Genomic DNA, 27,719 nt, shown 5'->3' with positions numbered 1-27,719 from the left:
GCAACAAAAACAATTGCTCACCACCAACTGACCAATGCCCAGCCAAGTCTCTGAGCGATGGCAGCCCTGGCAGACTTCCACCCAGTTTTTATTGCTGAGCATGACATCATATGATGCGGAATATCCCTTTGGTCAGTTGGGGTCAGCTGTCCCAGCTGTGTCCCCTCCCAACTTCTTGTGCACCCCCAGACTGCTCGCTGGTGGGGTGGGGTGAGAAGCAGGAAAGGCCTTGACACTGTGTAAGCCCTGCTCAGCAGTAACAAAAACATCCCTGTGTTATCAACACTGTTTTCATTCACAAATCCAAAACATAGCCCCGTACTAGCTACTGTGAAGATATTTAACTCTATGCCAGCCAAAACCAGTACAGAAAGGTGCAACATATTATTAATTTTTAATTTAATTTTAATGTAATTTTAATAGCAGCTTCAGGGACTTCTGTTACCTGGATAACCGGGAGTTATTCTGCATGTGTGATGCAGGAAGGGTTTGTTATAAAGCGAGATATCTTCCAGCAACAATTTAGAGCAGAATCCTTCCACCTGAACAGGTCTCTTAGTTGACCTTCAGGAACTAGAACTATTTTAACAGGAACAAAATAGTTTCTGAAACTCCCACATATGCACTGCCTTAAGAAGGCTGAAGTCAAAATGAATGAAAATTGAGTGGAACCCTACTATTTATTGTTGTGTCACATCAATGGCCAGTAACATCTCCCACAGGAGACAGAAATGTGCTTGCAATTGGTGCTTTATTACACACCACCCACTGTACCATCAAGACTAATATTAATGAGTTAATTATAGAGAGACCAGAGATTTGTTAACGTGCATAATAGCCTGAGAAGTTCAGCCAATATGGCCCTTCCATACCCCCCTTGGGCAGTGTAAACGACTTGGCTTATTTTAACAAATAATTTGTTAAGTCATTTTTGGTTCAGGCATCTAGCTGTTGTTAGCTGGCATGGGAATTTGTGGACATTGGATCTTCCTCAAAAAGAAAGTTCCACTTACAATACTGAAAATTAACTCTGTGGAAAACAATTGCCAGATGATAAATATTTATTTTTCTGGAGCAATGAATGGCACTGCTTACAGTGGGACCAGTTTGCCGAAAAAAAAAAGAGGAAAAAAAGGAAGAAAAGGAAACAACGGAGGAAACAATGGAGGAAACAACGGAGGAAACAACGGAGGAAACAACAGAAAGAAAAAAAAAGAAAAAAAAAGAAAAGAAAAAAAAGAAAAAAAAGAAAAAAAAGAAAAAAAAGAAAAAAAAGAAAAAAAAGAAAAAAAAAGAAAAAAAAAGAAAAAAAAGAAAAAAAAAGAAAAAAAAAGAAAAAAAAAGAAAAAAAGAAAAAAGAAAAAAGAAAAAAAGAAAAAAAAGAAAAAAAAGAAAAAAAAGAAAAAAAAGAAAAAAAAGAAAAAAAAGAAAAAAAGAAAAAAAGAAAAAAAGAAAAAAAGAAAAAAAGAAAAAAAGAAAAAAAGAAAAAAAGAAAAAAGAAAAAAAGAAAAAAAGAGAAAAGAGAAAAGAGAAAAGAGAAAAGAGAAAAGAGAAAAGAGAAAAGAGAAAAGAGAAAAGAGAAAAGAGAAAAGAGAAAAGAGAAAAGAGAAAAAAAAGAAAAAAAGAAAAAAGAAAAAAAGAAAAAAGAAAAAAGAAAAAAAAGAAAAAAAAGAAAAAAAAGAAAAAAAAGAAAAAAAAGAAAAAAAAGAAAAAAAAGAAAAAAAAGAAAAAAAAGAAAAAAAAGAAAAAAAAGAAAAAAAGAAAAAAAGAAAAAAAGAAAAAAAGAAAAAAGAAAAAAGAAAAAAAGAAAAAAGAAAAAAAGAAAAAAAGAAAAAAAGAAAAAAAGAAAAAAGAAAAAAGAAAAAAGAAAAAAAAGAAAAAAAGAAAAAAAGAAAAAAAGAAAAAAAGAAAAAAGAAAAAAAGAAAAAAAGAAAAAAGAAAAAAAGAAAAAAAGAAAAAAAGAAAAAAAGAAAAAAAGAAAAAAGAAAAAAGAAAAAAGAAAAAAGAAAAAAAGAAAAAAAGAAAAAAAAGGAAAAAAAAGGAAAAAAAAGGAAAAAAAAGAAAAAAAAGAAAAAAAGAAAAAAAAAGAAAAAAAAGAAAAAAAAGAAAAAAAAGAAAAAAAAAGAAAAAAAAGAAAAAAAAGAAAAAAAAAAGAAAAAAAAGAAAAAAAAAGAAAAAAAAAAGAAAAAAAAAGAAAAAAAAAGAAAAAAAAGAAAAAAAAAGAAAAAAAAAGAAAAAAAAAGAAAAAAAAAGAAAAAAAAAAGGAAAAAAAAAAAGAAAAAAAAGAAGAAACAGGAAAAAAAAAAAAGAGGAACATTTATGGAGCTCAAAAAAGAGACTCTGTCTTGCCTCCCCACCCAGCTGGGCAGAACTCATGGTCTCTGGGTTTCCCCTTGTTCACTCTTGAAGTGAGATAAGAATTTATGGTTGGAACGTCTGCCCCACAGATCTATCATTTACTGGTTTTTTTCTGATCAGGATTTCAGCAGCAACAGAAACTTAAAGGTTGAAATACTGACCTTAGATCCGCCCTTAATGGGGTAATTTTCTTCCTTTTTGGCTTTAAAGAAAACCAATGAGAAAGATTTAACTACAAGGAATTGTGCCTGGCTATATGTATATTGTGTGAGTTTGGCCATGCTCTCAGACCACCTAGTTAGATGGTATATTTAAGAAGGTATTAAAAGGTTAGGTAAATTTTTTAAAAAATGTGCAGTTTGCAATAGCAGAGGAAGCAGGGAGTGTGATCACTCTAGAGGAGAACAGATGCCAATAATTCCAATTCCTTTGTCACTGCTTTATATGTATGTGGATGTATACATCCGATTTTAACAGTATAATGACAGTACACTGCTCTTCACCTGAAAATGAAATCTTGGCTAGGATTCAGCAACTCAGTGCACCTGATTTACTAAATGCATCAATAAGAGCTGCTGCCATGAGCACAAGTTCAGCAGAGTACAACTAAAATATAATCAGGCTTATTGTTCAATTAGCTTTTGCAAAACATACAATCCAAATTCAAAACATTACTAACTGTTGCACAAGATACATGTGAGTAATTAACTACCTTTAGAAAGCAGAAGTGCTCTTTAAAGTATCATTTCCCAATCTATGAAAGGGTCCTACCTTAGGAGGTTCTGTTCTGTTTCCGCCACTGGGCACAAGCAAGTCTTCGAGCAACCTCTTTTATAGTCACTTCAATTTGAGACAGATCCTCTTGATAAGTCTATCAGACCTCTTGCCCATTCTCTTGTGTTTCTTTAAGTGAGCCAGCTATAGCTTAGCAGTAGTAGCAAGAGACTCTTCTGTGCAATGTAAACATTGCTGTGTTTAAATAACATCTTAGTTACCACTATTATTAGATATTAATGAGGCTGACATAAGTGCAGTCAGTTCCCATTTTTCTGAGCAGCTCAAAAATCAAGACTGATCGTACAATGATACAGAACAAAAAAATAATTTAGGAAAATGTGTCTTCTGTATGAATGCAGACACAGATACTATAGTCTGGCAAACTCCAACTGCTTGGATTCACATTGCTCTGAAGATTAGTAATTACTATTTAAAACCTTTTCAGTCCTATGCTTTCTAGTTTGAAAACAGCTGCTATGCTGCTTGAAGTAGATTGTGAATCTGAATAGATAATCGTCAAGACTGGATTTGTAAGGTGAAAAATCCCTGTCCATCCCACATTTTCCTCTGGCCAGTGGACACACACTTTGTTGCTAACAAAGTGTGGGCCTAGCTAGGGTAGCTAAGAAGTTATCTTCCATTGGGAGACAAATTATCACCAGACTCCCAAGAGGCTTTTCCATTTGCAATAGCAGTGGTACGGAGAGGTCACAAGACCTGTCGGTGGCGGGCACCATACCATCAGAATAGGGACTACCCAAACTGTGGATTTTGGAGTCTTCCAAACTTCTGAGCCGTTGTGCTTAATATGGCCCATGGACGGGACCAACCATCTGTTGTTAACCGTGCAACAAGATTAATCCTGAGTCAACTAGATCTTCAAGGCAGCTATGCCTGTATCTTCTCTCCAAGCTCCCCAGTTTAAAACAAGCACGAATTTTTGAAAATAAAAACTGCAATACCTAACTGCTTAAATACACACCCATATACACATACATAAGAGACTTCAAAGGATTTGGTGAGATAGAACAGAAATGACATATTCTTATAACTAATTCTTCCAAGCCCTTTCTTCTCACTGAACAGATCTTTCTTTCAGACTTTTTAACATCACTTGATAACACTCTCTGAGTTGCCGCAGACTTTGCACGTTTCTCTCTGCTCCCTGGGAGATTGTTTCCACCACCTGAGTCCTGGGCTGGCTGCTCCCTTCTGCTTGCAGCTCTCCAGGAGCTGCAGCTCCCTCCCCTGCGCACCCAGGGCTCCGGAGAGGCTCCTCTCTGCGGCTGCTTCCAAGGCACAAGCCCTTGTCCCCCAGGATGTTCCTCCTGACCCAGGCATTTCTGATGGGAATGTGACACAACTGTGAATAAAACCAAAAGAACCCTGTTACCTTGTTATTTGGCCTGCACAATGAACCATGGCATGGATTGTCACAAATTAATGATGCAGTTTTGTGAAAAGATTGTATCTTTTCTCATTTTTAAGTCTTTTGCCTCACATTCTTAGGTGCCCCAAAACTTGTCTCACAAGAGTGAATAATCATTCCCAGTCACCTTCCTTACACTATGCATGGCATCTGTAGTCTCCTACTGCTTCTAGTCCTAGCTTTTCCCAAGAGAAAAGTCCTTATTTACTCCTTATTACTTCATATATAAACAATTTGATACTTTTAATCATCCTTGCTGTAGCTTTCTGTGCTCTTATTGTAAACTGCATATAGTATTTATAGTACTGCATATAGTATTTAAGATGCAGTCATATTAGATTTACAAAGTGAAGTTTTTCTGTTCTATTTTCTATTTATTTCCTAAAAATTCTTAGCATTCTATTTCCCTTCAACATTACTGAATAGCACTGACCTGACATTTGCAGAGAGGACTGCAAGATCCTTCCAGAGTGCTAGGTAAATTAAACCCCATTGTCATCCATGTACAGTTAAGATTGCTTTTTCCTAAATGCACTTTACATTCATCAGTATTGAATCACGTCAATTATTTTACAGCTCGGTCACTTAGTATTGCAGGATCCTTCTGCTTCTTTACACAATCAGCTTTAGCTTTCACTACCTTGTATTATTTTGTGTCGGAAACAAGCTTTGTTGCAGCTACTCTCATTCTCTTTCCAGACTGTTTATGAATATTTCAGTACTACCAGCACTAGCCTAGCCTCTGTGGGCCTCTGCAGCAATGATGTGTATATTCAGATAGCAGTTCATTTTCCATTCTTCCTCTAGCATGAAAACTTGTCATCTGTTCCCAGGCTTCTCCCTCACTCTTATTTTTTTTTAATTAATCTAGGAGAGCCATTCCCCTTGTCGCATAACAGCTTAGTCACTCAACAGCCCTTGATAGCTGATTTTGTCAAGGCTTTTCAGAAATCCCAATTCATTGTACAAACAGGATCATCTTTCTCCATATGCTTGTGCCAGAACATGTTCAGAGAACTCCCAGAGTTTGTGAGGTGTCACTTCCCTTCCAAATAGCCTTAGCACCTCCCATCACACAGCATTTAACCATGTTCCCTTCCTGCAGGTAGCTGCCACCACCATGAGGACTTGATGGAGGCCCATGGGGGTTGCTGAAAGGCCAGCCTTGTCTTGGTAAGATCTAGTCCAAGATCTAGTTTACCAAGATGTTTTGCTTCAGAAGGATAGCTCTATAAAATGAGTGAAAAACAAAAAGGAGCAGGCCACTAAGTTGATTAAGGGCCTGGAGCATCTGTTATACAAGGATAGGCTGAGCCAGCTGGAAATGGTTAGTCTGGAGAAGAGAAGAGTCAAGGGAATCTTATCAATGTGTATAAACACTTGAAGGGGGGGCAGGGAACGGGGAAGACTGAGCCAGGGTCTCCTCAGTGGTGTCCAGTGACACAATAAGAAGCAACAGGCACAAACTGAAATACACAAAAGTCCATTTCAACGTAAGAAAAAACTTCTGTACTGTGAGGGTGGTCAAATGCTGGAATACGTTGTCTAGAGAGGCTGTGGAGTCTCCAATCCTGGAGATACTGAGAAGTCAACAGGACACAGCTCTGAGCAACCTGCTCTAGGTGACCCTGCTTTGCACAGGGAGGTCAAATGGGATGATCTGGAATGTGATTCTTTAAAAGATAAAATGATAGCAGGCCACATTCAGACTCTTCTAAAAGCCATTTCAGGGGCTCAGTAGAAACATACACTAGCTATCAAAAAGGTCTCCAGAAGAACAAAAAAGTTTATGTGGTTGAAATCAACTAGTTGTGACATATTCAAATATGTATGATAGCAAAGAAGCTATTAGAAGTAAAAAAGCCCTCCTACAGAAAGGGGAAGCAATTTCTAACTCAATTTAAAAACAAATACAAACAAATCAAAAGAAAAAAATAAAGCAGAGCATACCCAAGTGTTTTAGAAGCCATTTGTTTAAAGCATAAAATTAGTAATAATTTTCTTTTAGGTGCAAGAAACCAGCCAGTGGGTGAGACTTCTAGAGAGATAAGAACAGCACTCTTGGGAAACAATGCATAGAAAATAGCTGAATTATTTATTATTAGGGTGTTCATGATGAAAGTGCTCAAACAATGTTCCTACACTAGAACGTTTTTTACAGGTTTACTTCTTTACAGAGTATAACTCTGAGAAAACATCTTGACTTCAAGCATCAGTAGAAGAGGTTTTGGGACAAAGTAAAAAATGAGTGGAACTAGCAGGACCAGATGACATTCACCTGGCAATTCTAAAGGAAATCCATCTCCCCCACAAACTGTGCAATGTATCTGCTGAGGTGGACTCAGTACCAGAGAAACAGAAAGCAGAAAACAATACTAAATTTTCTAAGAGTTTCAGGGTGGACTGAGATAGAAGATTTTAATTTCAGTTTTTGAAGAACATTGTTTTAGTAATTACAATGCTTTCTATTGAAGTATCCCAATAGGTTAAAATGAGTCTAAAGAGGTCTAAAGGAAAATAGCTCTTCCAATGGAAGATGTGATTTCTTTAAAGAATTTTTAAAACTTTGTTTTTGCATATCCATTTGTGTCTGGTTGGCTTTAAAAGTGTAATTTTAAAAGTCCTGGTATTTCTTTGTCATTCATATTCTGCACCATGAGACATTAAATACAAGAGCTTTAAAACACAGAGAAAATCACAGGAGGAATTCATATCCTACTTGAATTTGAATGGTATCAGAACCTAGCAAAGTGATGTGAAATCCCCATCTCCTCTGGATTTGATTTTGCTGTAGAATTCTACGAAACTCCTAAATTACTGTGAGAATCTAAAAAAAATCTGATCCAGTTGCTGGATATTCTGACGTTTGTCTTTTTCTTCCTTTACCTAGGGATGTCTCCAGAACAGCTGTTGCTAACCTTCCAGCCAAAGGACTGGAAAGCCTTAAAGAATTAATGGCCAAAAATACATGGACTTTAAAGAAACTACCAGCTGTAAAGATATTTCTTCAGCTAATGCGAGCTGACCTATCATATCCAAGTCACTGCTGTGCTTTCAAGAGCTGGAAAAAAAACAGCGGGTGAGTTTCACTAATTTACATTCAATTTTGAAGTATGTAAGTGAAGACAATGGTTTAGTATTAATATAAAATTACATCTATTGGCACTTTTGTGACTGTTTTTTCTAGGTATAGAGGACATTCTTTGAAACAGGGATTACAATTTCAAACTGACAGAAGAAAATTTTTAATATAACAATTTGTAGGACCTTTTGCAACAGCTCCTCCTTTTGTTAAGCCCATAATTAAAGGGGAAAAAAAAGAAAAGGGTAATGTGCTATAACACAGAATGTGCTGTAGCAAGGCCTGGAAAAAGAAGTTTTGGAGAGGTTATAGCCTCATATCTCATATGTTTTTTAACTGAAAAGCTCAGAATAAATGATTCTGTAATAACCTTGTAGACAGATTATTTCAAATTCCATTTTGGCAGGATTTCCAGCCTCCCATCAGAACAGGTGCAGATAGCTTTTGGAAAGAAAAAAATACATTTATACATGTCCTGATGCAACACAGCAATTCATCTGCTGGAGAGAGGGAGGGAAGGAGGGGAGATGACTTACTGTGATTAGGAGCAGAATTTTACTGCAGAATGCAAATCCATTGTAAATTTCTCCAAAGTTTAATAAGGTTTAGAGAATTCTTATCCAGGCCAGCCCCTGATTTAGGGAGACAGCCCCAGTCTTCAGTATTGCAGTATTTGTTGTTGGAATGCATAGTGTATTAAAAATATGCTATGATTAGTATATGAATTATTCAGTAATAAACTCACAAAGCAATAACATTTACAATTACAATGCACTGGGAAAGTGAGGACAGAAATAAAACAGAGGAGTGAAGAGATTCAAAACCTGGACAGGAATAACGGGCAGAAAGAATGCAGCACTATCAAATGACTGAAAGGAACAAGTATTTGCACGTCGATTAGTAGAGATGAAAATTTCTTAGACTGAATTGTATGCAATCTCAAATTGTAAGCAATCTCAAATTCTACACACCTGGAAATGAGAAATGCTGAAGCTTATGTGGCAGTGGATCAAGTGATCAAAAAATTTGATGCCAAATTGCATTTTTCTCCTAGTAAAAAGTATGAACAATTTGCGATTACAAATACAGGTGCATCACACCATGAAGTACAGGATTCCCAACCACTACACTGCTAGTTAGTTGTAAAGCACCTACAGAAAATACACAGAACAGAAATTTAAATGATGGAAGTTCTGGGAGAAATTGAGTGAGCAAAAAAGAAAAGGCAAGTAATACTGTGTGTATTACCTAAGACGTTATAAACAGTGGATAAAAGTCTTGTGACCTACTAAGAATGTAGATCCCAAGAAGGAAGAGGGATTATGGATGCTGAACAAGCCAAATTGCTACTGGGGATAGCTGAGAGCAACAGAGAGAGGAAAAATATAGTTTAAAAAAAAGCCCAGAAACACTCAAGCTTATTGTTCGCTAGATGTTCTGTTAACAGAAATATACCCGATCACATTTTTATAGCTATGTTTTCATTTACGGTGGTTTGGTTTTGAAGTGTTCCCTTTGTTTACTCGCTGTACTCCAGTCAGACTGTAAATGCCAGCTGTGATTTCCCCCTCTACTCTTTCAGAATCCTGGAGTACCTGACATGTAACCAGAGTGGCAGTCACAGCTTTCGTAAGAGAAGATCAGTCAAAGCTCTCAGAGGTCCATTTTACAAAGATTATGCAGAAGAATACACAGACCACACCGATACGGTGTATGACAAAAACACCAAGTTCATGAATTTTCATGAAAATTCCCATTACTACATTTTTTTGGAAGAGCACGGAGAAGGAAATCTTGGGTTTGGCCAAGAGCTCAAGAACCCCCAAATGGAAGACGTCCAGACCTTTGACAGTCATTATGACTATCCTGTCTGCGGAGGCAATGAAGACGTAATATGCACTCCAGAGCCTGATGAGTTTAATCCCTGTGAGGATATAATGGGATATCAATTTCTGAGGATTGTGGTGTGGTTTGTGAACCTGCTGGCCATCCTAGGTAACATTTTTGTCCTTTTCATCCTTCTCACCAGCCATTATAAACTGACCGTACCACGCTTTCTGATGTGTAACTTGGCCTTTGCTGATTTTTGCATGGGGTTATACCTCCTCCTGATCGCTTCAGTGGATCTCTACACCAGGTCAGAGTACTATAACCACGCTATAGAGTGGCAGACTGGGCCTGGTTGCAACACAGCTGGCTTTTTCACGGTCTTTGCTAGTGAACTTTCTGTATACACACTGACTGTGATCACCCTGGAGCGCTGGTACGCCATCACTTTTGCCATGCGCCCAGATCGAAAGATCCGCCTCCGGCATGCCTTGGTTATCATGCTGGGAGGGTGGCTCTCGTGCTTTCTTCTTGCCCTTTTGCCACTGGTTGGTGTCAGCAGCTACAGCAAAGTCAGCATCTGCTTGCCTATGGACACTGAAACACCGGTGGCTGAAGCCTACGTTGTCTTCGTTTTAATATGTAATATTATTGCTTTTGTCATCATTTGTGCCTGCTACATAAAAATCTATGTAACGGTGCGAAACCCTCAGTACAAGTCAGGGGACAAAGACACCAAAATTGCCAAGCGGATGGCTGTGTTGATTTTCACTGACTTCCTGTGCATGGCTCCCATCTCTTTCCATGCTTTATCTGCCATTATGAACAAACCATTGATAACTGTCACCAATTCCAAGATTCTGCTGGTACTCTTCTACCCCCTCAATTCTTGTGCCAACCCCTTTCTTTATGCTATTTTCACCAAAGCCTTTCGAAGAGATGTGTTTATCCTGCTAAGCAAGTTTGGTATATGTGAGCATCAGGCTCAAGTCTACAGAGGTCAGACAATCTCAGCCAAAAACAGCAGCAGCTCTTATGGGCAGAGAATCAGCCGAGGGATGGGTCAGATTCTTACAAGCATTCAAGACCCAGTCAACGATTACCTTCCTGCCGTGACAATGCAGAACCAAATTCTCGTGGAAGAATGCAAGCAAACAGAGCTATAACATCGCAAAGTATCACAGCCACGACCTGATCAAGAAGTGGTTGTGCATACAGTGAATTGAGTGAAAAGATAACATCCTCCATATCCTTTTTCCCTAGCCTATCCTTTGTGATGTCTGAAAGTACCTTCAGAACGGTCGTCTTTTAGACAAATCACTCATTTGAACATCTTGTCTCACACCTTTATCAGTGCAGGTTGAAAGATACTGTTCTGATGATAATGCTGGAAGTAGATGTGAACGCTCTATCTAAATAGGAAAATGAATATATATATAAACTCAGCAAATATGAAATATACTCTCATCTAAAACATTTAAGGAAGCAAGACTTGGGCTTACTTGTATGACTAAAAAAAAGGACAAAGTTTTATAATTAAAATGAGATTACAAAAAAAATTAAAAGGTTGAAGTTCTCAAATGCCAACTGCCTATGTGTCAAAAGATTCAATTGGTTTTCTAATAGCAAATTTCTAAAACTTCCACCAGGACCTAAAATGGAACAGATCCCTTCTGCTTCTGCCATCCTGACCTAAAACGAAACTAGTCTTTTGTTTGCAGTTCTTGGTTTAGTTGGGTGAGGTGGGAAAAGCAGCCTCTTCATATTGCCTTTATAGCCATAAAAGGCAAATGTCATTGATTTTGCGGCTCTTCGTAAGGTAACAGGTAAGAAACATTAAGGCGTTTGTCTTTGTGTGCTGCAAAAATTCCCTTACTATCACACTCTCACTGTTTGATAAACCTACTTAGGAGATGGTTCAGTTTGATTTTGACTGGTTCTGAAGACCAGTCTACCCAGTCAAGTTAATGATGTATTTTTTTGATGGCTGAAACTTACGATTGTACTAAATTTTCTCCCAATTATCGATTCTTTACCTGACTCCAGTACTGTTTAATCTGAGCATGTTTATTACTTTGAACACCCTGTAACTACTGCTTTCTCACCATTACTGCTATCCCTACTTCCCCTCTCTTACAGGGCTAGAATGGCTTTCCTTTTAGCACTTGCTATGTTGAGCTGCCCCAAATCTACACTTAGACAAAGGGAGTGGATCATGCCTTCAGGTTATTTCATGCCCTTCAGTTACTGAATTGAAAGCTAACTGCTAGCTCCTCCAACATGTTTTAAGAACACCTCTCCATCTTGTAGTGAGATCTGTTACCGGACTTTCGTAAAGTCTGCAGTACAACTACATAAACCACCCGGTTAGCTTCTGGTTGGCCATAGCCTGTCTGTGGCTTAGACACATACCCTTCACACCGTGCTTAAGGAAATCCAAGCTCAAATACAAACAACAACCCACAGTGTTTTGCAGTATTTAGTGAAAAACTAAAGCGTTCTTCTGCCATACCTGCTGCTAGATGGGGCCAGACCAAGATCAAACTTCGCTGGGCTCAGTTCATCCAGGCACCACAAACAAATGAACTGGGGCCTAGGTCTCTACATCTCCTGCAGGACTCAGGGTAGGAGCTGCTCTGCACCAGCTTGCTTGTTAACACTTGTGTGGCCCGAGTACCCAGTTCTGACAGCAGGATCAGACCTGTTCTCAGCCAACTGTAGAGACTAGCTCTGTAGGACTACTACCAAGATTGCCACTGATCATGTCACTCGTCTATTTGGAAGGCTTACCATAAGAGCGGAGAATATTGGGTGAATCTTTGCCTTCAGGTAGGTATTTTAAAGTTCATTTTATAATATCTATACTGTTTTTAATGGAATCATAGTCTTTGAGGAACTGTAATTAAATTGAACAGACAATAATCAGATTTTTTTAATGTGTTAGGAGTATCCAGAAAAATGTAACGGTAGAGCCCTTCAAACTGCTAGCTACTACAGCTGGAAATTGCATGATTGCAAATGCCATCATGTACATACTCCAATTCAAATTTAATTTGATTCCATATTCCTGACTATAAATGAAGGCTGCTTCAGTAAGCAGAAACGAGGGCCTAGATTCACCAATTCTGTGAGATGGTCTCATAAAAAAAATTTTTCCATCATTGTTAATACCATTAAAAATTACAATATTGTATTATAGAGTAATTTAGCTGCTTATTTTGGGGAGGGGCATGCTTCCATTTTTGGTTGATTCTCAGCAGACTTTGAAACCAAAACTGCTGAAAAGCATGCAAATAGTAATTTATGACCTCATCTTCTGTGATCTGGACTCACCCAGTGTTAATCAGAAACATAAAGGTAGCTTCTTAAGTGTGCAGATCAGCAAAATTTCCTACTCTTGAAACAGCTGCATTTGGAACGCTCTGGCCGTGCCCAAGAGGCCCATACAAAATGCATTATATTGAGATGCAACCCCTATCCCAGGTTCTGTCACCCTTCTGATACTGGAATAATCATTAAAGGGAGAAAAACTTTCCTGAGTGCCTCTATTTAATATCTCATCAGCAGCTAAGACAATCAAGTTCTAATGGACAAACTGTACATTTATGCTACAGAATTCATAGATACTACTGTACCAGTGGAAAAGAAAATCCGAGCTAGAATCATATTCTTTTTCAGAAAGTGAGGAAAGACTAAATCAAAAGCTATTTTAAAAGTGCTTTTAAAAGTAACATGGATCACTTATTTCAAACCTCTTTTTACCTTAAAGCAAACCAGAATATTTGTTCCATGGAAACTAGTAGGACATTGGAAAGATGTGGTATATTGGACTGGTTGCAGTATGCTTTTGAATTAATACAGCCATTTGCTGTTACTAACGGATGACGGATATATTTACACACTATTGAACTTTTATCTCCCATCATTGCATATATTTTTTGTCTATTAAAAGAATTCTGTGATATTGCCTTTATGAACAAAGTTTGATATTTCTGGTTTGTCTTGCATATTCCTTCTTGTGTTTAATTTGGTAAAAAATATTTTAAAAGCTATTGGAAAGATCCAGGCAATAGACTTTAAATAATTTATTTGCCAGAGTTTTTCTTGTAAATGTTTGTATCCTACAGATATTCTCTTCCATTTCTGCTCTGATCAATCCTTTCAGCCATTTTTGGTTTTGCGTATACCCTCATGTAATACTTGCTATTTTAAATCTGTCTCAGCAAGATGTATTATTTCTGGCATTCAGTACATATTTTCTCTAGAATACTTTAGAAATAATGCAGAATAAAATGTTTTGTTGGAAATTGTAAGAGGCTCAGCAAGTTTTTTCTGAAGGTTTTAAAATATTTTCCTATAAAAGAAGTTAATACTATTTCTCTTGCACTCAACTTCATTGCTCTCCTTGGCTGGCCTGCAGCCGAAAAGACTGACCACATGACACACTGTTTGATAGAGGCTTTGGGTTTTTCCCCACCACTAGCTGGGAAAGGGATGTCCTAAATCAGGCAGTGCATCAGGGATGGAAAGGAACAGTAGTAGTGTACTGCTGAGCTCTCATTAATTACATCCAAGATAATCTGAAGAATCACCTAACAGCCATGAGGTCCTCTTCAAAAGACTAAATCTGGAATCTGATCTTTTCCATTCTCCTTTCTAAACCTAATGTGCAGCCACAGTGACTAAGGATTGGATACTTCATGAGAAAACACTTGCATAAGAAGAAGTCTGTGTGGTAGAGAGACTCTACTGCAGGAATTCTCAGAATAACTAAACGAATCTGCCCATATGCAACCTTACAGAAGATCCCTCCCTCCCACTAGGTCTTCCCTCAGAGCAAACGTCCCTCGTCCCATATTTGCCAAAATTTATGCTGCCAAATTTTATGTTCAGTAATTCTCATCAGTGGGGGGGAAAAAGTGATTATCTTTGCTATATGGATCCATGCATTACCTGGAAAAAAAACACGTGAGGGACAACTCCCACTGCTAAAAACTGTCGAAGTGCTCAAATATCAGTTAACTCTTGACATACCCTCCCTGTCCCAAAACACTCAGCTGACTTCAGTATCTGTGCACCTTGCCACTGCCTGCAATTGTGCTTCCCTCCTACCAGAAGCTTTAGGGTGCAAAGAAAGCTTTTTCTCAGTTCTAGATGCTAACTGGCATCAGCTAGGACAATTAAGCTTATAGGCAAGAAGAAAATCCAATGGGTCAACAAATGACAAGGAATAAATAGTTCTTTCTAGGAGGCTTATGCTGTTCTGTATGTGCATAAGGGACCTGGAAAAAGGAGTGAATAGTATGATAACAAAGCCTGCCATAATATTAAGATATTCAGAGCAAGAAGAAAAACAGATGGCTATGAAGAACTGCAGGAAGACTTCTTAAGACTGAATGACTGGCAAGAGGAATTCAGTGTAGATAAATATAAAGTGATACACGTGGTAAAAAAAGACAAATTGACATCTTAAATGATGTGCTCTGAGCTGACAACCCCAATTCAGGAACAAGATCTTAGGGGTACAGTAGACAAGTCCATGAAAATACCAGCTTATGCTTCCTGGAGATCAAAAAAGCAAATCAAATTACATTATTGGAAAAGGAGCAGAACATAAAACCAGTAATTAGTATATCACTGGATAAATCTGCACCTTGAATAATGTAGCTCTTATCTCTACAACAGAAAAACAACATAATGGAACTAGAAAAGTTTCAGAATAGGGTAGCAAGGAGAATGAAAAGCTTGGAGTTACAGCTAAGGAGTCACTAAGTAAAGTAGGTCCCCTCAGACTAGAAGGGAGATGACAAAGCTCGGTAAAGTCATGAGCAGGCAGGAGTAGCTGAGTTACTGAACTTCTTGCCAAATGCTGCTGTGGGTAATAAAGCTTACATGGGTTTATGAAGAGACTGAGAATTCACGGAAGAGAAATCTGTGGAAGGATACTAAAAACGCAAAACCTGTCTGTCTCAGGATGCTTCTGAACTGCGAATACGTGGCAGATGGGAGGGAGTACTTGGGGAGTGTATCCTACGTGCTTGCCTATTCTTTTAGCTTCGCTCACCACATACCGTTAGCAGCTATCACAGTCAGGATTCTGGCACAGATGGACTTTTGGTCTGTTCCACGGCAGCCACTTCTCTTGTGTTCAAGCAGTTCCCCTATTCAGACTGCCAAGACAGCTTCAACTGCATCTTCCTTCAGTAGGCTTGATCACAGAGCCCATGTAGATAAAAAAAATCCAGCTGAGTGAAGAAGAACACATCCCCTGTTCACAGCACTACCTCAATGGATTTGACCTCATGGCTCAAGTGAAAGGGCAGAGGCTAGCTGCCTTCTCTCAAAACCCTGCACAGAAATGGGCAGAGCCAATGTTACCACTCTCCAGGGCTTCGGCTGGCTCTGAGATTTCAGATTGGAAAACAGAAAATCCTGTTCTGGGGTGGCAGAGAATGCCATTTTCTCTACGTAAACTTCTGTGATTCTATTTGCATAATTTGGTGGTAATACATACACTATAAAAGATTTCTTCATTCTCAGACACTGTAGAAAAAAGCTGTAAACTTGAGCTGGAGCCTTAGTTATGAGGACTTGGAACTTTCTCCAAGCAATTTAATTTAAACTTGCTATAGCTGACCTCTGCTAGTCTCCTCTCTCTCTCCACCCATAGAGAGATGTGGGTTTTTTGATTGAGCAGGCAGCTGTTCTAGATGACACCGTCTGCAACAGGGCAGCTATAGTTAAAGTAAAGCACACCCTGCTATGGTATCCTGGAATCTGAAAATAGCACAAGTAATAAAAGGTAAACTTCAAATCACTGCCATAGTATTTTGGTTTATTAGCATAAATGAAATGCACTTCTGTTTCCTTTCTTGCTGGATAATTTAAATATTAATGCCCACAGCATAGTCTTTGGAACATCTGTACCAAAAAACTCCTTAAAAAGTCAAGTTTGATTTGAGCAGACCTCCTACACTTACGTGTTAAAATGAACCAAACCCTCCCTTCTGGGCTGTTTGGGCAGGCTGATGAGTAATAGCAGCATAATCTTGTATTAGTATTGTTTTTCTAACAGATGCCAGGCATCCTTACTCTAAAACCACTCAGTAATCAAATGGTTTCTGGGTTGCAGTTAAAATTGGACAGGGTGAGGCACAGAATTAGTTGGATATCATGCCTTTCAGTTATGAACTCCCCTCCTCCTTGGTAGGGATTCTGAAAACATACGACATTATACTGCACTTTGATGTAGGCTTTGCGGGCTAAGCCACAAGGTGTTGAAGGGCCATCATCATGCCCTGGAACAGAAGATGGTTAAGAGGTCTTAGTGACGCACACTGAGAGATTTTGACAGCATTGTCAACCTAGAATTCACACTGGTTCAATAACACATCTGCATAAAGCTGAAATACTTTTGGTCCGTTTAGTCACTTTCATCTGATCTGACTTACTTTTGTGAGACTAGAAATCATGATGTGAAAGTGAACAAATGGATGCTCTATGAAGTCAATACACAGAATGTTTCATCAGCAGAACCCGTCAGTTCTAACTTCCTAGCCCCATCCCACACCTGCCTCCCCATACCCACACACCGTGTGAATTGCCACAGTACCTCAAATTATCAGGTTCTCAGATTAGACAGGATACTAATCCTGTGGAAATTTGTAATTTTTGTAACTGCTTGTCCTTATTTTCCACCCTGAAAATATCGGGTAACTATTCCGAAACATGCAAACGTCTCATCAACTGTAGCACAGGACCTGGACCTCATTGGGGCCATCCTGAACTTCCTCCTTCCAAGAGCTTAACTTCTGCAGGATTAATATGAATCAACTTGAATCTTACCCTACTTTTTGGGTAGGAGCTTTCTGTGCTGTCCGGATTATATGCAATGCCAAGCCTAGCATGTGCGGTCATCTGAAGTCACATCCTTACTGTTGGACATCTGTGCAGTTCAGCTGAAGCTCATGAAGCTTTGTTAATTAGTCAGAGGAGGATCAGCACACTCATTTTGGTTCTCAGCTATTCACTATGCAGCTGTGATGCGGAGTCTCCTCCAGGTTCGCTATTTTCTTGTCTCTTTTAAGGAATAGAATCTGTTGTGATCAACTTCATTCACAACACATATCTAAGAGCTCACTAAACAGTCATTACAAAAGTGATTGGCACTGTTGGATTGTTACTTGCACATATACTGTGACACTTTTTATAAGACCTCCTTTGCTGCCAAGAAGAGCCTCCTTGTTGCCAACACTGAGACTGATAACTGGCTAGACTGCCAAACCCGTGCTGGCTGTCTTGGAGCTGAACAGCTTCAGCTGAAATGACAGCAGCTTTTCTTTGAAAAGTGAAGAAAAATGACAGCACTCCCTGTCTTTTGTGAAGGCAAAGCTGCAACAAATCAAATCCAAGCAGTAACACAGGTTTTAACAAAAAACTTCCCACTGCAAATTCTGAGGCACTGTCTGAATGTCTGTCTTCTCCACGGCTTGTTGCTGACTGGCATATGCACGCTAGCACTGAAACACCAAGCAGCACAAAGGTTGTATTTGTGCTGCACGTACAATGCTGGTTTCAGTTTGACTGCAGTGAAAAAATTCCCTAAATCGTAAGTGGATTACTGCTGCTGTCTAGAGGGAGCTGTAGAAACAACAGATCAATTCTTTTTTAGCCCTCTACAGATTTCCAATTAAACCCAGCAATGATTATGTCAGTATAAAGCAGCAATAAGTGTATTTTGATAAAAGGCAATTAGGAGGGGTGGCTGATACACTGGCAGATGTACCTTCCCATGAAAAGTCCAGGGAAAAAAAAAGAAGTTTTTTTTATTCCTTACATACACTTCTCTTTCAACAACTAAGTAGTTTGCACTCTATCTTTGATTTTTTTTTTTTAAAAGGCTGGCTACCTTCTTTTATCTTTATCCTTTGTGCTCTCTCTCTCTCCTCTTTCCAGAATCTCTTTACTTCTCCTTCCTCTACTATGGAAGAAACCCCCATACTTTGATGAAGTACTTTACATTTTCCACCTATTTATCTAAAGTTATTTAAGCAACATGGCAACATGTACACAGCAACCTCAGGGAGAAATTGCAAAGCTGTTTAAGGATATGACAATGATTTAGGACAGAAACTGAAAGCCAAAAGATATTCTGAATAAACATTAACAGCAACTTGATCTGCTAAAATTAAGAACTGCTCCGTTTTCCCTCTTGCCCCCTCCCAAAACCAACTTAAGTGGTACGTGCAGAAGTGTCTGTGATGTGAACATATTTCTTCTTTAGCTAACCCATTTTTAACATCAGTATCATCATCACACTTATCAAGCCGTTTGCCAACTCTCTAGACATACACAGAATTTTACTAGATGCTGCTTTAATGTTTTAAAACTACTTATTAAAATCAGACAAATTCAGTCCACAAAAAATAGTATGTCACAAATATTATTCCCAGCACTAATGCTTTGTCTTTGTTAAAAGCTCCAACAAGGTAAGCTCAGAAGGAAAGAACTTCCATCCTGCAAAAATTCAAGTTGTCTGAAAAAACGACAGAACAAAACCTACAAGCAGAATTTCCACAGGGTGAGTTATGTGATACATCCGTTTTAGAAATGCTGTACTCCCCAGAACACTGTTTCCCAGAATAGATTACCTGTTGAATCTGGACAGCCCACCTGAAGTCAGCCAGTTGTTCCTCTGAGGGGAAAGGTCTGTATAAAATCCTCAGACATTGGTACAGCAGGACACACGAGGAACCCTATCTGCAGGGACCTTGCAGCAGGATTCCTAAGAGAAATGGGAATAAGCCTTTGGAAAAGAGCAGGAAGCCAGGTGGTTTGGCAGAAAAGACTGCCTTCCTTATTTTGCTAGTCCAAACCGTTTTCTCCATCAGCAGCCAGGAAGGGTTTTTCTTTACCTTGGCATTAAATCTTGCCAGCTCCGGCACTTGAAAAGCAGCATCCCAACTCTCTTGGGATTCAAACGTGTCTTCTGTACCAGACACCTAGCGGGGTTGTCCGCAGTGCAGTTCTGCTTCATTTGGTACCTCTAGCAAAGGAAAGCATTTCTACCTTGACAGAATCACGAGTCCACACGTGACACAGTTTTTGTGTTACAAGATTTTTTTTTTAATTTTTACAATTTAATGATAGTCTTTGTTTTGGATTTGTTATTGAAATATACTTATCCAAATTAAATATTTGCTGTTTTCAATTTCACTAACTTTTTGTTTACAAAATTGAACTAAAAATGTAAATAAAGTGTAGAAAGTGTAAACCAAATACACCCAGCTACATATTTTTTAAAATAGTTACCACTAAAAGGCATTTTTAAATACCAGCTCACCAATATCCATCTTCAGAGAGGGGTTTTTGACCTATGGAAATGAATGGGCAACTCAGCATCATTTGTAATGCAAAGCGCTGTTTTCAATTATTTATTCTCTCTCCATATTACCCCATTATTTCAGATAACCCTCTTTCAGGTCACGCAAGGACATGCACATTTATACTATCTAAAAACATATAATTGCGCAGGCATTTCATACAAAAATAATAGGGAAAGTCTTCACTCTAAAGAAAAAAATAGTCATAAAAACAATTTTCTGAATGTTATATATCCACACTGAAGGTCAAAAGTAGTTCAACTGCAGTTCATTTGACTGTACTATAGATGTCATTACATCTGAAAGGATAAGAGTGGTTTTGGCATAATCCCATTAGTGGTGAAAAAAATAGTTTGAAAAAAGTGATAGAGTCTGCTCTGAAAACAAGTGGCAAGACCTTCAGTCTTAAGAGTATTTTACAAACAAAAGTCTGGGTTAGAAAAAACAAAACAAGACACGAACTCCAACGCTGATACAGTTTAAGACAAGTTGTAAGAAACGATGTGTAGTTTAAACTAAATGGGGATACACTGAAAGCTATGCTAATATCCCAAGATTCTTCTCCTCTCATACCTCTGCAATTAAAATAATAAAGCCATAAAGAAATCAAACTGGTAGAAAAAAAAAATCAGGTATTTTTAAGTATACTTGATTTTGCCCCCAAAATATCCTTGAAGTACTTTGCTCATGCACAGCTGAGAGAGCACAATTAACATTCACAATTATAATGTTCTCATCTTCCCTTACAGAGATGAAATCCAGCTTTTTTTCTGTTTTGAGTTTGCTACTAATCTGTCAGCATTCTGCCTTCTCTCCTCTTTTTAGGGTACTTTTGAAAATATTTTCACCAGAACAGGCCATTTTTCCAAGCTGTTTTTTTCTTACACAGTATGCAAGCTCAGAGAGCAATGATCTTTTCTGCTAAAACATCAGAATTTCTGATAGTTATTTATCCAGAATCATCTCCAAATCCTTTTCAAGATGACAAGTAAGACAAACAGTACTGTTTGTTTTTAGATTTGCCCAAGTGTTGAGAGCTGGAGGGCACGAAAAGTATTAGAGGAAAAAAACCCCTTAGAAAAAAAAGTACCACTCCTTATGATTCTTGGTTTGCTATACCTTTACACCACTATAGCTAAAAGATTACTTTAAAATCACTGCATTCCAAAATACCCCCATATAGGTAGTATAGCGTATAGCTTACATTCGTTCTAATTATTTTTAGAATTTCAAGTTCAAAAGTTAGATTTAAAAATAAAGCACGATTCATGTCTCAAGATACTGCTTTTAGCCAGGAACTAAAAAGATGTCACCTGCTTACACTAGAAAGCAATTCTGTCAAATCAGTTTCAATGATGAAGATGAAATCTTTACGATCAGCCAGCTATCATCCAAGAACTCTGTATTTTACTTCTCAATATTGTCTTGCATTTCCATTTACAGGACTAATATCCAGATGGCACACCAAGTTATTGAACCAATCTTATCTCAAGACTGAAGTCTCAAGTTACCATAGGGAGAAAATTCTTAAATAAATATGGAAGTCTGGCCTCAAGATTAAAATGTGAATTTTTTTATAACATTGTGAAGATGTTAAATCTGAAGTCTGAAAAGCAAACTCAACAAGTAGGTGACAGTGAAGTTACCTGCGTGTGATGAAAATAAATTCAGAATCTTCAGTCTTATTACATAATAGTCATTAAGCCTCATATATTAAACAAATGCACATGCAAGATAGTAAATGAAGTGGCAAACATTTTTAAATAACATCTTTAATTAAAGTTTTTGCAAAGGCAAAATATTAAACTTAAAATAGGTCTTAGTACATCAAAATACTAAGTTCTCTAATCGTATTCCAAGCATGGCCTTTGAAACATAATATCCTGTATATCACAGAGGAGCAACCTTGATCTGCAATTGTACAGAATGAATTTTACAAACATAATAAATATATTTACCCCCTTACACATAACAGTATATGTACAACAGCAGTTGACAATAGTAGCTCAGAACAGCAAAAAAGGATATTCCCCCACTCCGTAATCTATTGGTACCCTATGCACTCTGGAACATGTCTCATTGGATGACTGTACATATAGCTAACCCAAGCTAGTTCTTCCTGTTAAAAAAACAGCTCCTTTTGTTCCACAACGTCTAATCCACCAAATAATAATTAAAAGACACACTGCATGAACTGCCTGAAAAAAGCAGACAACAGGGAAACCAATGGACTGGTTTTTACACATTTCCCAACCAATCACTGCAATGGGAAAACGAGACTTTAAATGCCAGACATCAATACATAACAATATGCGAGTTTCTTCATCTTATATAGTCACTAATCTCAAAGTCTGAAAAGAACTCTAATTTCAGTTGGGGGTGCGTGGGTGGGATGGCACACAGTAAACCCCACGATGCTGTGTAAGGTAGCCCTGTATCAATCCAGTGTGCATTATCCTAAAACCACTGTTCACTTCCTGGACATCTTATTGCATTCTATTGGGAAGCTTTTGCTTTGGGGGAAATTTTGGGGCCTTTATCATCTTTAAAGGAGCTTTTACAAATTGAAGAGATTGAATCAAAATGAACTTTAGTTAAGAAGGTCTCTAACTCCTTCAGTGGAATTAAGAAATTTTACTTTGATAGTGTTATGTGGTGACATAATTACTGCTAACTGTCAGGTGATGGAATTATTTTCACAGACTCAATAAAGTTTACTTTAACACTAATTGTGCAGTCGAAATAGAAAACATTTATAAAAAAAAAATCTGTTACGTGACACAACATGTTCTTTGTTCTTTTCTAGAAACTGTGCTTCAGAATCACGTATCATACTCTTGGAAATAAACTCGGACCACAATTATCACTTTATTCGTGTTTAGGAAACTGAATGATGTTCAAATGCAACTTTTGAGTACAATGCAGGAACAAGGAGTATGAAGCCTCAAAGAAATCTTATCGCTAACCAGCAACTGAGGGGGAATAAAAACATTTTATTTAAATAGTCCAATATAAAGTTCCTTACGTGACTAAATTCTCTATTATCTCCTTAACAGAAAACATATTTCAATTTGTTTTCAACTTAGATGTTTTAAAATGATTGCACACACTAAAACCCAACAGAATTAGAGCAAAAAAGTTGCTTTTCTGATTGAAGCACTGCAGGAAATTTACTCTCTCTCTGGAATCAATAAAAGGTATTGTCATACTGGCAAAACAGGTATTCTGCAAACTGAAAAGGCACAAGACTCCCAGTTTTGCCCAGTTGCTCTGCAAGTTTCCATCAGCCATCATGGTTATAATTATGAAGTTATCCTTCCCCATTTTTTCCATCATAAAAAGGTGCTCCATTATCTGTGCAAATTTTAACATAAGCCCTCTTGAAATAATTGTTTCCATAATACTGAACTATTTAAATGGGGAAAAAAAACCAGAACCCAACCAAAAAAACCCAAGGCGGAAGGGAGAGGGGGAGCGGCGGCGGCAGAAATCATTTATGAACTATGAACACGGGAATCCCTTGCCCTCTGAAAGGAATGGTTTCTTTGGAACCTAATGAAATGGTCTGTTCAGTTACACTGTTAAAACCATGATTAAAAATTCAAGTACAATAATAAAATTAAGCAAACTACATTCTTACAGCAAGCTGCTACAATAAAATGGAATTAAAACATGCTTTTTGATTTAAAAAAAAGAACACTTGATGTAGCAATAAGAGCACAGTTTGGTATGTTCATGTTTGACTGGCTTTCCGAAAACTTCACAGGTATTTGTATTTGAAGACAAAACTTCTTATCTGAAAAGCATACCGTACAATTAGCTTGCAAGCGACTGTGCAAGTTCAGAAAGCTTCTAACATCCTTCGGAACAGGCTAAGCTTAAGTTACCTTCAAAGTTCTGCTATCCCTTAAAAATAAATAAAAAGGCTATGCAGCTTCTAGTATATGTATGTGGGTGAAAAAAATCACTAAGATGTATGAAAACAAAGTGTTGTACAAGTAATCTGGGTTCCAGTAGTATAAACAAGAATCTATACCTAAAGGGATTTTTCTTCCTTTTATTTGTTTGGTTGTGCAGCGTTACGGGAATTTTTCTGAACTCCACTACTTAAGACTTACTGATAACAGATATGGAAAAGGTGAGGGAAGGAATTAGTTGATACGTTATTGATTTCACTGCAGTTGTACATAGAAGTGTCAACAGTGGTAAAAAAATAAAAATAAAATATCTGCTTTGTTCAGAAGAAAGCAAACACCGAGATGTTTGAGATACATTGAAGCCCCAAGCCAAAAATGCACTCTAAATGACAATTCTGTTACTTAAGGATGAATTAGAAGTAACCTCAATTAACTTTTCATAAAGCTTATGTATGTAGATGGCTTACTAACAACCATATGGCTCTAGACGTAGCCCACAGGCAGTTTTAATCTGTATCAGTGAGAGCGCAGGTGTACAAAATCACAGCGAAAAAAAAACTCTTTAAAATGTGTTTTTTCTACGTACCACTGAGACTATGAATGCACTTGGAGGCAAGAAAATCAGACAGAATGAAAATTAGAGCAGTCGTTCTATACTGCTAAAATATACTTGTGACTTTGTTAAATGACGTTTAAAAAAAATTTCATTCTCAAGCAAAAAAAAAGGTCAGAAATCATGGTTCAAATGTCTGCTTCTGAAAGTCTTCCCCAATTGAACTAGAATTATCTTCGCAGTGTCCTTTTTTCATCATCTTTCCAAGGACCCAATGAAACATAAAATTTTTTTGAAATGGTGAGCCACATGAACATTCCTTCCTCAACAGTTTCTGAAGTATAATGCCCATTCCCTCTCCTCATTCAAAAGTAACTGCATTTCCGAAAGCAGGGTTTGCAAGAGTAACCTACGCATGAAGAAAAGGTGTTCACTTCTCAGGAGAGGAAGGGAAGGAGTGGGGAGCAACCTTGTTGCTTTTCAAAAACAAAAACAAAAAACCCACCAAACAAAAAAAAAAAACAAAAACAAAAAACAAAAAACCCAAAACAAAACAAACAAACAAACCCCAAAAAACCCACACACCACCACGAAACCCCACCTCTGGAAAAGGCAAGTGAAAAAGTGACTACACAAGGTTTAGTGCATCCGACTGCCTGATTTTCTGTTACTAAGACAGTCTAAAGATACTCTAACAAAATTTGTGTTCTCAAAAGCTGTGCAGCTCTCTTCATGAAATTACATGCCACCTGGAAACTTTAGAGAGATTAACTGCTGCAGGTAACTTATGGCTATACTTTTTAGTAAAGCGGATTAACAGAAGTTAATTTTTATGTTTTTTAGAATTTTTATGTGATTTTCTATATTAAAAATTTAGTCATTCTTGTGGTCTGTTGAATTATTTGTGGATGTCTGGCCTACATATGTAGTGAGCAGGTGAAGGAATGCATCTATTATGCCGTTATCTACACATTTGATTCAAAAGGTCTCCAAAGCCTTTTTAAAAAAATCAACGGAAACTATATTATTCTTTTCAGCTCAGTGATGCTGAACCACCACCAAACAGCAAGAATATAATTAACAAGTTAAGCAATCTGACTTTTGTTGGGGGGGAGCTATAGGTGCTTAGTATTTAAAAAATACATCCCTAAATAAAAGGTATCACTTACATGAAATTAAAATAATTTTGAAATATAAATGATCATTTTATCATTTTGTAACTGCTAGGAACAACAACCTGTTTATGGGGAACTGAATTGAAAACAACAAATAGATATAATAATTAATGAGCATATCAGAATTAAAAATATTTTCCTTATACAAGTTATTTAAAATTTAACACCTTAATTCTTACCCTCTGTACAAAGCTTGCACGCAGTTTAAGTAACATTCTGACCATCCTCACTACCAAAAGGAAGTGTTCAAAGCAAAGATTTGTACACACAATAAGCATTTTCAGATTAATAATCTATCAAAGGGAAGAGTTCCTTCAATCAGTGGAAGAAGTATTTTAAAATCTTAAATCAAGGGAAAAAGGAGGGGGGGCAGGGAACAAAGCCTTACATGCTAAATACCAGCTGTAGGTACCTGTATGTAGAATTGATAATTAAGGTATTCCTAACACACAAAACCAGCTCCCAGACAATGCTATAGCTGCTACAGTCCATGGCTTGCTCATCTGAAGTAGTGTCTTTGTTGCCACATTTTACCTTTGTTCCAATACTTTTGTTTATTGTTTATTTCTGATGTGCAGATACACATTTTGATTGGAGTATACGTCCAAGTCTCAACCTTTCCTGCTTTTGATTTTTTTTTCCTTTTACAGGGAGTTTTTTTGTTTTGTTTTGTCTTTAAAACTTCACCATTCTGCATCCCCAATGGCTTTGGAAAATACATAATCTCTTCCATTAAGATTCATGATGCCATCTTTGAGATGAAATTTCCATTTGTTTTTACTTCGATGAATCTAAAAACAGGGGAAAAAGTTGAACTATTACTCTGCATCAGAAATAGGTAATAATGCGTAAGTAAATTATAAGCGCAAGAAAAAATGAAAATAACTATTAGACATACATTACTAAATTACTACAAATATCTTGAAAATCAATTCTGCATTTAGCTATGAAAAACAAAAACTAATTATGCATATAGCAGTACTTTGTGTCTTCATTTTTTAAACCAGGGATAGCAACTGACACAAAACCATGCAAGCACAGAGGCATTCCAAAATCCAAAGCATATAGCAAATTTTTACAGGTGGCTGGAAAGGAAGAAGACAGATATATCCACCTGTGCTGTTTTAATTTGATTAAATTATCTTTGATTACGACAGCCATGAAACTCCACTTGAAAGCCAGAAATCCCCATTTCAACCACTGTAACAGAAAGACTAACGTTTTAAACCAGCCCTGAAAGGGTCAAACACTAAGTTTTAGTATTTGCACCTCTTGTCTAAAGGCCATTCTACATGAAAACTAGTTTGATTATGTCATGTATAGATAGATAGCAGGCCTATTCAACTTTCTACTTCTAATATTAGAGTTTGACTCTGGGTTTCCGAAAGTTAAGTTTTGGTTAAAAGGCAAGTGGATTATTTACAAGGTTTTCAGTCTGAAGATCTCTACAAATCAAAATGCACAAGCTGATATAGAATATATGTACTAGTCTTACATTCTACAATTTCTCCTCAACGGTGAGTCATTGTATATGATTTACACTCCCATTCTCATTGTAAAGTGTCAAGTGAGAGAAGTAACATCTCCAGTATTGGGGACGATGGCATGAAGCTTCAACTTTAACCTATAGTCTTCCCAGTTAAAATATTGGCCCTTTTAAGGAAGAAGTTTGTAAGATTAAGCTGGGAGATCAGTCCAGCCATTTGCAATAACCCAAGAAATACCGGGGGGGGGGGGGGGGGGGAGGGGAGAGGAAGGAAAAAGAAGGAAAAAAAGAACCCACTACCAAAAAAAACCCCAAAAGACGACATTCTTGCTCCCCAGGGAGTCCATATTATGGGAGCCTGTGACATAATAGATCTTCAGGTTATAATGGATATTCCTGTTGACATAGCACAAGACAAAGAATAAAACAACAGTTTTATTCATATTCTCTTTACAAAAATATTCCATACAAAAGTAACTCTTCTTTCTTCATGCCCATTCCCAAAGAAATACTACCTGACTACAGGAAGCAGGTTGACCAATGTGGTGAAGGAGATCGGAGAAGATACAAGAACAAGAAATAGTTGTAGTATTGGAAGACTTCAATCATCTTATGCCTACTGAGTACACATCAACGTGCAGCATTGAGGCTGTTTTAGATACTATACAGTCAAGTCCTACCTCATGAAGAAGCTAAGTCAGGAATCCACAAAACACACAATCCTTTTCTTGGT

At 37.4% G+C, this 27,719-nt stretch overlaps 2 protein-coding genes across 3 annotated transcripts in view; one reads left to right on the top strand and one right to left on the bottom strand.

Annotated features, from left to right (window-relative positions):
* The window catches only part of TSHR (thyroid stimulating hormone receptor), a 73,128-nt gene extending 59,350 nt beyond the window's left edge, over window positions 1–13,778 (top strand). Inside the window, exons 9-10 of the mRNA XM_075151402.1 lie at window positions 7,455–7,643; window positions 9,229–13,778. Coding sequence (XP_075007503.1) covers window positions 7,455–7,643; window positions 9,229–10,639 — 1,600 coding nt within the window. The 3' untranslated portion in view covers window positions 10,640–13,778. The remainder of the gene's footprint in view (window positions 1–7,454; window positions 7,644–9,228) is intronic.
* Window positions 13,779–21,597: 7,819 nt separating this feature from the next.
* GTF2A1 (general transcription factor IIA subunit 1) overlaps window positions 21,598–27,719 on the bottom strand; it is a 32,077-nt gene continuing 25,955 nt past the window's right edge. For both annotated transcript variants that reach the window (XM_075151406.1, XM_075151404.1), the window contains exon 9: window positions 21,598–26,291. In XM_075151406.1, coding sequence (XP_075007507.1) covers window positions 26,184–26,291 — 108 coding nt within the window. In that variant the 3' untranslated portion in view covers window positions 21,598–26,183. The remainder of the gene's footprint in view (window positions 26,292–27,719) is intronic.

The sequence above is a fragment of the Calonectris borealis genome, chromosome 5 (assembly GCF_964195595.1).
Source record: "Calonectris borealis chromosome 5, bCalBor7.hap1.2, whole genome shotgun sequence".
In the NCBI taxonomy this organism is placed as follows: Eukaryota; Metazoa; Chordata; class Aves; order Procellariiformes; family Procellariidae; genus Calonectris; species Calonectris borealis.
Note: the sequence above shows the minus strand (reverse complement) of the source record. Positions and strands in the feature narration are given on the sequence as shown.